An 11,934-nucleotide genomic window follows, 5' to 3' on the forward strand; every position below is an offset into this window, starting at 1 on the left:
AGAGGGGTTAGGGGCAATCAGGCAGGCAGGCAGAGGGGTTAGGGGTGATCAGGCAGGCCGGCAGTTGAGCGGTTAGGAGCAGCGGTCCTGGATTGCGAGAGGGATGTCTGACTGCCGGTTTACATCCCCTGAGGAGTCCCAGATTGGAGAGGGTACAGGCCGAGCTGAGGGACCTCTCATCCCCCCATCTTGTGCACGAATTTCGTGCACTGGGCCTCTAGTTATTTATATTTGGGTAATGACATTAATGTTATTTATTTTCTTTTTGTTTACCTGTGTTCCACAAAAAAATACATATTACTAATAAATATATTAACTTACGTGCTCAGGTAAGGTACATGAGTATACAGCAGGATGACATTCTAGATTACAGAATATTTTATAACAGATTAATTTAGCTGTACTTACTATTATTTCAGATGCAAAAGACCTTAAAGGATCATTTTCAGCTTCTTCAGACTGCTCAAGGAATTGTGCTGTCAGCAAAGGGCATTTCAAGCTTTTGAAACAACTAAGGTATAAGAAATGGGTAACTATGAATATAACACTTCCTAAGTATAAAATACCTAGTTCAATAAACATATCTAAGTTAATTTAACATGAAAAATAACATAAGCACCAACAACTCAATGACTTGTCAAACTGGTGATGAAAGATCCTTCTTTCTAGTAATGGGAAGAGCATGAGAACACCAGACTCAATGTGGTAGGATTCCGTTCTGTGTCTGGACCATACCAATGGATACTGAATGTTTGTCTGAGGACCAATGCTAGTCCATGATGTAGTTTTTGTTAGCTCAAGGGAAAATCGAGACAATGTAGTAATGTTTCATAAAGCTGTATTTATTTAAAAAACCAAACTATTCTGTGATATAGCCTTTCCTATTTCTTTAGTTAAGATACCTTTTCTCTCATGAAATAATGGGTTTCATAAATAGTAAATACATTTTAATGTCCTAACCTGACAGAGTAGAAAGCTAACAGTAGTTTTAGTCTCTTAAATTTTAAAAATAAAATTATTGGTCCATGTAATTCAATAATCTAGTTCAGTACTGTCCAACAGAAATAGAATGCAAGCCTCATGTATAACTTAAAATGCCGAAACCGGTTTGGCTCAGTGGATAGAGCGTCGGCCTGCGGACTGAAGGGTCCCAGGTTCGATTCCGGTCAAGGGCATGTACCTGGGTTGCGGGCACATCCCCAGTGGGAGATGTGCAGGAGGCAGCTGATCGATGTTTCTCTCTCATCGATGTTTCTAACTCTCTATCTCTCTCCCTTCCTCTCTGTGGAAGATCAGTAAAATATATTTAAAAAAAAAAATAATAACTTAAAATATTTCAGCAGTCAATTAAAAAAATAGTAAGAAACAAGAACAATTAATTTTAATAATTTATCTCATTAACCAAATATATCTGAAATATTATCATTTCAACATGCTATCAGTATAAAAAAATATTGAGGTATTTTAGTATTTTTTTATAACATGTATTTGAAATCCAAGTGTATTTTACACTTACAGCACATCATAATTTGGACTAGCCATATGTCAAGTGCTTGAAAGCCATATTGAACAGTGCATCATCCTATATAATAAAGAGCTAATATGCAAATGATCATCACGCCCTCACACCATAATGGCTCAGACACTCAACACTGGGGAGAGAGGAATAGGGACCAGCCAGGCTGCAGCCCAGGAGAGGGACAAGTCACACACCCCGTGGTCCCGAGAGCCAGTGGCTGCACCTGCACCTGCGGCCCAGGAGAGGGACAAGTCACACACCCCGTGGTCCCGAGTGCCAGTGGCTGCACCTGCACCTGCAGCCCGGGAGAGGTACAAGCTGCCTGCCTCATGGTCCCGGGCACCAGCAGCTGTGCCTGCGGCCTGGGAGAGGGACAAGCCACCTGCCCCACAGTCCCTGGCGCCAGCACATGCACCTGCGGCCAGGAGAGGGAAAAGCTGCCTGCCCTGTGGCCCCAGGTGCCAGTGCCTGTGGCCTGGGCGAAGCCGCCTGCCCACAGTCCCCTGAGGCTGTGGCAGGGTGAAGCCGGCCTGGGTCCTGGGGGCCTGCAGCTGGCCAGAGGGAGGGAAGCCTGGGTCCCAGGGGCCTGCAACCTGCTGGAAAAGAGAATCCTGGGTCCCAGGTGCAGGGCGAGGCAGAGGCAGTTAGGGGCAATCAGGCCAGCAGAGGAGCAGTTAGGGGCGATCAGGCCGGTAGGGGAGCAGTAGGGCCGATCAGGCAGGCAGACAGAGGTGGTTGGGGGCAATCATGCAGGCAGGCAGAGGGGTTAGAGGCTATCAGGCAGGCAGGAGAGCAGTTAGGAGCCAGTGGTCCCAGATTGCGAGAGGCAGTCGGGCATCCCCCAAGGGGTCCCAGATTGGAGAGGGCGCAGGCCGGGCTGAGGGACCCCCCCCCCACCCCCATTACTCTGATGAGTAAAAGCAGTTTATAAAATATAAAGCAAACAAAATAAATGGATTTTGGTTTTTAATTTTAAAAAATAACAATGCCTCATTAAATGCCCATGTTATATCAACTGAACCCTATATTCTTTGAAAATTCAAATTTTGAAACTAGATTTATATTTTCATTGCAAACAAATAAAACAAAGAAACATAAGATAACTGAACTAAAGTCCATTGTGAAATGTTCTTAGAAATATACTTACAATTTCAGTAATTCATCCTTTAACCTTTGATTTTCCAGTGAGTTTTCTTTGTCATCAGTGGCTTCTTTCACAAAAGGCTTTGTGAACTCTATTAAGGCCTTGCAACACTGACAAAGGCCATAGTCATCTGTTTGTATTTGTTCTTTTGAGTACGGAACAGGAAGAAGAGATAGCTGACTCCAAATGGTAGACAATGCTAATCCAACTGAATATGACTTGTTGCTATGAAGTTTCTGTATCACTAAAACAGAGACCAAGTTGTTACTTGAGGTAGCCTCATCAAGCACACTGAACATGGGACAAGTACAGTTAATGTAGAATTATAACACTTTTTTTCATATTTTACAAGTCTGGAATCAGGATGACATGATAGCTTAATTGGCAGTGTTTTTATTCCCTTTCTTAGTGGTGCATAAAATAATGGAGCATGTTACAATTATGGCACTTTACAGTAGATGCCATGAAATTTTATTTAGGTATGTTTACAACAGGTTACATACTTAAGACAGAAACACTTTTTCCCATATATTTTGGCATTGTAAGTATAAAATAAGTGAAAGTGTCTTGTAAACTATAAGACACTGTAAAAATAGGAAACTGAATATTTCTAGAATACTGAATATTTCAAGTGGTATAAAGCTGCTAGGCATTCACATTTAAAACAAATTTACTCTAATTTCTAATTCTGGGCCCCTCTATCAGACTCTGAAATTACATGCAGGTCATAAAATTAAAAAGCAGTCTGTTTCCAGGGATAAATTCTGCCTGCCTTTGCCAAGACCCCTTACTTATCAATACTATTATGGCACTTAGCCATGAAGCCTTTTCTTTCCACACCTGTTGTTTCATTCTTCGTAGTAGTACTCTTGCTGTTCTCAACCCTAACCTCCCAATGCCGACAGTGAGCAATGCCCTGCCTGATATTGTTCTTAACCAACATACTATCACAACACTGTTAGACTGAGCACTGCAGACGCCACAGAGGCAATCTTTTAAATGTGTTTACAGAAAAAATTCTAGAATGTAATTTGCAGATAGGAAGGTTAGACAAAAAGCTTTAAGTTACAACATAGTACATGAAAACCAGCATGCCTGTCAACAAAATATTTACTGGGTACCCATTCTGAGTCAGGTATTGTTATCTTTCTATGAGCAGTTGGATTCCACTTGGCATTGCTATGACTAGTTTAAGCAGAGTATTCAATAATTAGCCATAAACTTCACTTTGGTATACTGTTAACATTTTGGAGTAACATCAAGGTGCTTACACAGAAAATAAAAAGCACTTAGATATCAAAATACTCATTACCTGTTTGTAATGGCTGAAGTAAAAGAAGAATAATTTGGGATATCTGTTTTCCAGAGGGCTCTTCAATCAGTTCAAGCAAACCCAACAATAATTCCTTTGGATTACATAACTATAAAAATATTCACAATTGAACCTGTTTAATACAAGTTGTATTTAAAGCCACATGATTACTATTTTTAAAAGAAGGCATATACTGAGAAAACACAATTATTTTTTGCTTAACAGTAAAACACCGCATACATTTGCTAAAAAAATATAACAGAAAACCGAATCTGTGATTGTCAAATCAATGTAAAACAAGAAGTCAAAAGTTAAAGGGTCTATAATAGACAACTACATTTTGGAGACTTAAATTCCTGGCCAAAGGAAAAGGTAAAGGAATGTGAAGGGAGTCTGATCACCAGAGCTGTTGCCTTTGAGCTTTCCCTGTCTACTCTGAAGGTGCCTCCAGAGCTCCCAGCGGGTGGATCTTTTTTATCTCACATTGTGATGTTATTTAAATAAACGCAGTCTCTTTTGTCCTTTCTGAGCATGGCTGTATCTTATGACCTCACTTCCTTTGTGTTTTAAAGAGCCTTTTTAGTTAATAACTTAATATGTAGATGGAGTTCCCTCTTTCCAGGTATATATTTTTATTTATTTGCACTGATCTCTAAGTAGATTCTTATAACGTCATTTTTCTCAGAATTTATCTTTCTTGATCATCATTTTTTACTTATAATTCAAACCTTTTGTCAAGAGCTGCTTTCTAAAGTTGTCAGTCACAACTAATCTACTCCCTATTCCTATTTTCACTGTGATTGGGTTTTTCATGTACTTTTAGGGAACATATCACAGAGCAGAGAGCACTGAAATGTGAATCTAGTTCCAATGTTGCCAAAAGATCAGTGTGGCCGTGAAGTACCTCTCTAAGCTTTGAGTTCCACATCTATACAATAAATTACTTATTAAAAATAGAGCTTCTTGGAGATTCTACATTAGTGGGTTTGAGATGAGGTTAGACAATTCTTATATCCAGAAAATTTGGGGAAACTGAAATGGACCTGTCCATCCAATCAATAAGGTTGCACCTTTCTTCAGAGTTCCCTCCTGCATTTTCATCAACTAAAAGCTTTCTCACCAAAAACAAAACAGATATTAAACAGTAAATAAAATTATAAAATACTGATGCGTATTGTGACAGAAAACCTAGTTTTGTTAACTTACCTTTACCAATAAATCAAGCATCAGAAAATATTTTCTTTTATCATCTTCCTTATTATTCCATAAAAGGCATCGAACAACAGGACCAATAAGATTCCAGCCCATATTCTTGATGATGACCTGTAATAACATTTTCAAAGTAAAACAAATACTGCCATCTACAGGATGCTCACAGTGAGCTTTCTTTGGCTCAGTGAATAAAGTGTTAGCCCGCAGACTGAGGGTCCCAGGTTCGATTCCGGTCAAGGGCACATGCCCAGGTTGTAGGCTCAATCCCCAGTGGAGGACATGCAGGAGGCACCTGATTGATGATTCTCTCTCTTTCTCATTGATGTTTCTGTCTCTCTCCCTCCCTCTCCCTTCCTCTCTGAAATCAATAAAAATGTATTTTAAAAAAAAAAGCTTTCATAACTTGGAGTTTAGAATTTCTTCTAAGTAGAAAAGATGAAGCAAGCAGATCCTACATTTCACCACTGAATTCCTAGGGTTGGCTGCTAACAGATAATCAATATTTTAAAACTTTCACTGAGAAAAGGCAGACTAACTTTTAATCAGGTAAGTTGGTTTTTCCCAAGATTTAAATAAGTCCTCTATTTCCAACAAGAGAATTCATTAGCTTAATATGAGCAAGTACTTAATTTTCATGGAGAATTTTACTCCCTTACCACAAAGAAATCTAGCCAATGATCACAAACCTTTTAAAGTTCCCTGGACAATCTCTAAATATATTATAATCACGTAACTTATGTAAAAGGAGAAGGTGCCATTTCATTAATTTTCTCTCCTACATACATAGTGCTTCTATTTTCAAAGATATTTCAGAATGCTTACCACACAAGTAAAAGTTTATCTTTATAATTAGTGGTTCACATTTATTACCAAAATCACTGAGTTTCAAAACTATCAACAAAATATTCCACTTCTCTGGCCGGCATTCTATTTCAACTCATCAATATTTATCAAGCATGTACTATATCATGTCCCTAGAATATTCTACAAGCTAGCAATAAAGCAAGGAACACATCAGTTAAGATCTCTCCTCAGAGTTCACATTCTAGTTCATTTGTAATAAAAAAAGAAATATCTAAAAAGAGGACAAATAGGTACAATACCCCCTCTGTCACCCCAACCCTGTAAGGTAATATCAGTAGAGTATAAGGTATAGCAGGAGAATAGTCACTTCCATCTGGGGAAGGCAAGAGAGGTTTCCCAGAAGAGGCAATGGCTAAGCTAAGACTTGTTAGAGAAACAGAGAAGTCTGTCAGGCCTAAATAGGTGGGAAATACATTAAAGGCTCTGCAAAGTCAATGTGTAAATGTATAAGACTTAACATGTCCTAGAGAACAAGCGACAGAAGATGTTAGTGTACATGAACACACAGTTCTTGAGAGGAAATAATATCTGTTTCCATCTTTGCTCATTTATTAAATGAACATTTTAGTTAAAAAAAACTTATCACCCTAGCCAGCGTGGCTCGGTTGGTGGGAGCATCATTCAGTGCACGGGAAGCTCATGGGTTCGATTTCCAGTCTGGGCGCATACCTTGGTTGCATGTTTAATCCTCTGTCGGGGCACAGGAGGCAGCCAATGAATGTATCTCTCTCACATCAATGTTTTTTCTCTCTCTCTCCTTTCCTCCCTCTCTAAAATCAATTAAAAAAAAAAAACTTTTATCAATCTGCATGTGTTTCCTAGACGTTAATATTCATTTTGATGTATTTATGACAAATAATCATTTGGTGTTTTGGTCCTTATTTTTAAATAGCAAAATATATTGATTTTTTGTTGTTGTTGGTTCCTTTTCTTCTTTTAGTTCTAGAATGAAATTCCCTCTTTAGATCTATAAACATTCATTTAAGTTCTTTAAAACCAGATTATTTCATCTTTTTATTTAATGAGAATTATGTTGGAACTATGGTATAAAATGAAGACTTAAATATTTTAAAAACTAATAGTAAAGTAATCATGCTTCTTACCTAAAGGGAAAAACAGCTCAGTTGATCTCTCTGAATATTCTTTTCCTACTAGTTAGTTCTTCTACCTGGCACACTCTTCTCCTAGATAGTCCCATAGCTTATACCCCTGCTTCCTTTAAATCTCTATGCAACAGTCCAAGCCCTAAGCATGCTTTATTTTTCTCTATGGTGTTTACCACTTTCTAACATACTATATAATTTATTTATCATGTACATATCTTATCTTCCTTAGCATTTAAGATCCACTGGGGCACTGATTTTTTTTTTAAAATATATTTTATTGATTTTTTACAGAGAGGAAGGGAGAGAGATAGAGAGTTAGAAACATCGATGAGAGAGGAACATCGATCAGCCGCCTCCTGCACATCCCCCACTGGGGATGTGCCCGCAACCCAGGTACATGCCCTTGACCGGAATCGAACCCGGGACCCCTCAGTCCACAGGCCGACGCTCTATCCACTGAGCCAAACCGGTTTCGGCGGCACTGATTTTTGTTCTGCTATTTCTATTCCCAGCATCTAGAGTAGGACCTATTACAAAATAGGTATTCCAAAAATACAGGTTGAAAGATGTCTGCTACTTTTTAAGTGTAACAAAGTATCCTCCCACCAAAGATTTGATACTCTTTTCTGTTTTATTCTGGGGTTTTTTGTGTGTATAGCTTGGATTTTAATATTTAGGTCCTTACTAACCAGGCATTTGTTATGCAGTTATTTTTTTCAAAATTACTAAATATTTACTCCACCATTACTTATTAAATAAGCCTATCTCACTTTTTAAAAAAAGTTTCATTTTATTGTTTAAAGTATTATATATAGTATTACAAATGTCTCCTTTTCCCTCCATTGACCTCCCCCTGGGGCCAACGTCACCCCTGGCACAGGTCCTCACCACCCTAGTGTGTGTCCATTGGTTATGCTTATATGCATGCATACAAGTCCTTTGGTTGATCCCTTACCCCCATCCTCCACCCCTCCCCTGCCTTCCCACTGAAGTTTGACAGTCTGTTCAATGCTTTTTTGTCTCTGTATCTATTTTTGTTCATCAGTTTATAACGTTCATTATATTCCACAAATGAGTGCCTATCTCACTTTTTAAAACTTAACTAGTTGTTATGAGACTACTTTGCCAACTAAGTACTTCTTTCCCTTTCTTCCCTATAAGTGAGTCTCTGAGCATAATTAACTGTAAGATAAATTTAAGATTTGAATAAGATTTGTGTAACTGAGCTAAAAAAAAGAATTTTGATAAAATATTTTACAAATATAATCTTAGCTGCAAGGTATCCAGTCATTATGTAAATAGTGAATAGTTAAGAGGAAGGGAAAATAATGACAATCCACGAGCTAAAACTTGTTTAGTTTAATATTAATAAACTTATAGGGTAAGATTATTATCCCTAATTGACAAAAGAGAATGTTCAAGTTTAGAGATTACTGACTTGCCCATGTCCAACAACTAACATGTGATAGAACCAGGATGTACATACAAGTCTGGCCAGCTGCAAACCCCATGTTTTTCCCACTATACTCGTGGTTTTCAATGGCGGCAATTTTGTTCCCTACCTACCAGTGAATATGTGGCAGTTTGAAGACATTTTTTATTGTCATTTAATGGGGGTAAGGATTGCTATAAAATATCAATAGTGCCAATATTGAGAAACCCTGGCACTACAGTGTCTTAGGACAAACTATTCATATGGCTTTCTCAGAAAAACATTTCACATAAAGCAGATTAATAGTAAATCTTAATCAATCTTAACTCTGTCACCTGGCAAGAAACCCAGTCATCTTTGATGCCTCACTCTCTCTCACCCCCACAATCAATGAATTCCCTCTGGTGTACTCTAAAACTTCCTTGCAAGTGCGATATGGTGATAACTGGAGGCAGAGCAGAGTGGTGAGGAGTTCTGAAACCAGGCTGCATAGGTCTAAATCCTGGATTTGGGGGCAAGTCACTTACCTTTCAGCAACTGTTTCCTTATCTACAAAATCAATTTAATAATAGTACATTATGGGATTCTGGAGAGGCTAAATGAGTTAACAGGTGTAAAGCACTTAAGACAGCATCTGGCACATAGTAAATACTCAATAAATATTAGCTATTATTAATTTTATTATTATTAGCTAAAAGTAAGGTACTTTCAAAGATTATCCTCAAGGAGTTAAAGAAAACATTACATTTACTTTATTTTGGGCTACAAAAGAACTGTAAACACATCAAAAACAAATGTTTTAGCCCTAACTGGTTTGACTCAGTGGATAGAGCCTCAGCCTGTGGACTTAAGGGTCCTGGATTGGATCCCCAATGGGGGGCGTGCAGGAGGCAGCCAATCAGTGATTCTCATTATTGATGTTTCTATCTCTCTCTCCCTTCCTCTCTGAAATCAATAAAGATATATTTAAAAAACAAACAAATAAATGCTTTAAATAAAATGTCCTAATTTTTTCTCCTAAACACAATCAAGGTGCCCTGGATATAATCACAGGTCAGCATGACTAGATTGCAATGGCAACAAAGAAAACTTCTGTATAAATAAACAGCACTATACATGAAAAACAAAGTGTGTTCCTGGAAAGAAGATAGTCTTCCCTGTGTAAGAGAAGTCCAAAGACACAAAATTCACCAGTGTTGCCAAAACTGTCTGAAAAAAAGTTGTTTCTGATCCAAAAAACATACTTTTCCATTGTAGGGAATGGACTTCTCAGATAACTGTAGCTGGATGATATTGGTCAGTAAGGTTATCCAACTCTCCTTATGTCAAAATACTAACTTACTTGATATTTGGTTTTCTATATATAACTGGCTGGAGGAAAAGAATGTGCTACTCACCAAAAATGAATTTCTAGCCTTCCTGATATTTATATTTCTCAAAGTAAATTAATGATCCAAATGCCACTTTTGGTGCTTAACCAGGATTAATCCCTGCTCTTCTAAAGTACTTTAATTATACTTTAACTGTAGCACTTATTTCAGTTATTCTCTAGTTGTTTACATGTTTATCTCTTCCACCAGACTGTAAGTATCTTAAAATATACTAATAGTCCTAATTCTTTTTTTTTTTTTCCAGTTTCCTACTATGGAAATTTAATTTGATTTTTTTTTTTTAGCATTTTTTTTTTTTTTATTTCAGAGGGAAATGGAGAGGGAGAAAGAGATAGAAACATCAGTGATAAGGGAGAATCATTGATCAGCTGCCTCCTGCACGCCCCTCACTGGGGATGGAGCCCGAAACCCGGGCATGTACCTTGACCCGGGCATGTACCCTGACCAGAATCAAGCCATGACCTCCTGGTTCATAGGTTGATGCTCAAACAGTGAACCATGCCAGCTGGGCTTAAGTTGATTTTTAAATGTATGATGAATAAATGAATGGATGAATAATAATAGCATCATGTGACTATTCCCTTCCTAGTAAAAGACTGAAAAGTACACACAAAGATCATACTTACCTTATTCTTTTCATTTTGAATAACTTCTAATAGCTGGTCTATGTGCCCTTCATCTATGCATCTTTGGCCTGCTAACTGAAATAGGCCAAAATCTTCTTCTTTGAAGTCTTGCTCTTCTAGGATTTGCTGGCAAAAACAAAATAAACAAAACAAAACATGTTTAGGCAAATAAAAATGCAATAACTACTTGATTTATTTTATCTCTGAAAATTCTAGGTAAGTTGCGTAAATTTCATACGCATATATATGAAAATTATGATTAACCTAATAAATACTCTAATGAATGATCTTGAAATCCTGTGTCAAAAAATCTATAAGGACCAGTATTAAATATTTTAAAGGTTATTTAGAGGAGTATGTCACATGGACAAATAATCCAATCTGCCTTTCTGCCCTCATGCTTTTTCATAGGTCAAAAAAAAGCAAGGATTAAAGAAGATAAACAATTTGAGTGACAGAAAGTGTAATTAAAAATAATCTGTGCCCTTCCCATAGTATTTTGGCAGGTATTTAACTTTGAAAAAAGAAAAAAAAGAAATTACTTACACATCTCTTTATTATGGATTGAAGTTCTTCCACAGCCATTCCTCGCTGTTTTTCCTAGTTCTGATGCTGAAATGTACTAAGAGAAAAGCACACTGTTAACTACCAGAGATATTACATTGAAGTATTAATGTTATATTTCATTCTGATGAATTATTAGTAAGTACAATAAAGAAAAAAGTTTTAAAGCTGAAATTCTTTTATTGAAAGTTAGTTGTATGTTAGCCTAAGAAAATAAAAATCTTTTTTTTTAAAAAACCTCCTGTTGCATCTTTCAGGTTTTCTTAAAAGCATGATTTTGCTTAGAATAGTTCTAAAAGATACAACTGGGGAAAAAAATCATCTGGAGCACTCCCAAAAGGATCGCAAGTATGGATTATACAATGTGCATTAAAAATGCAAAGTATTTCATTTCTGAAACTATTTCCAAAAGTTGGGCTTGAAATCACTTGTAATCAATAGGGAGTTTTTAATATTTTAATGTCCCCACTTGACAAAAATTGAAGTCAATACCACTCACGCGGCGGTGGGGAAAGTTCAGATGCCCTCCACGCCAAGTGATCGGGCACTTTCCTTACGAGGTGCAGCCCCCCAAACAACGAATCCAGCCCGTGGACTCGGGGGACCCCCGCCCCGTTCCCGCAGCCCATCCTTCCTCCCGGCGTGGAAGCCCGGCCCCAGCCCCGCAGCGGGGCGGCTAAACCCCAATGCGCGTGCGGGCGGCATCCAAGGGAAGCCATTTCTCCCGATTGTCAATCGCCCTGGCGTTCGGGCCCCACCACTTC

At 37.9% G+C, this 11,934-nt stretch overlaps 1 protein-coding gene across 1 annotated transcript in view; it reads right to left on the reverse strand.

Moving 5' to 3' along the window:
* The window catches only part of GLMN (glomulin, FKBP associated protein), a 45,472-nt gene extending 34,224 nt beyond the window's left edge, over positions 1-11,248 (reverse strand). Inside the window, exons 1-6 of the mRNA XM_005878964.2 lie at positions 11,153-11,248; positions 10,607-10,732; positions 5,182-5,298; positions 3,976-4,084; positions 2,667-2,907; positions 409-511 (exon numbers count right to left, since the gene is read on the reverse strand). Of these exons, the coding sequence (XP_005879026.1) occupies positions 409-511; positions 2,667-2,907; positions 3,976-4,084; positions 5,182-5,298; positions 10,607-10,732; positions 11,153-11,191 (735 nt within the window). The 5' untranslated portion in view covers positions 11,192-11,248. The remainder of the gene's footprint in view (positions 1-408; positions 512-2,666; positions 2,908-3,975; positions 4,085-5,181; positions 5,299-10,606; positions 10,733-11,152) is intronic.
* Positions 11,249-11,934: the final 686 nt, after the last annotated feature.

The sequence above is a fragment of the Myotis brandtii genome, unplaced genomic scaffold (assembly GCF_000412655.1).
Source record: "Myotis brandtii unplaced genomic scaffold, ASM41265v1 scaffold58, whole genome shotgun sequence".
NCBI classification, from domain to species: domain Eukaryota; kingdom Metazoa; phylum Chordata; class Mammalia; order Chiroptera; family Vespertilionidae; genus Myotis; species Myotis brandtii.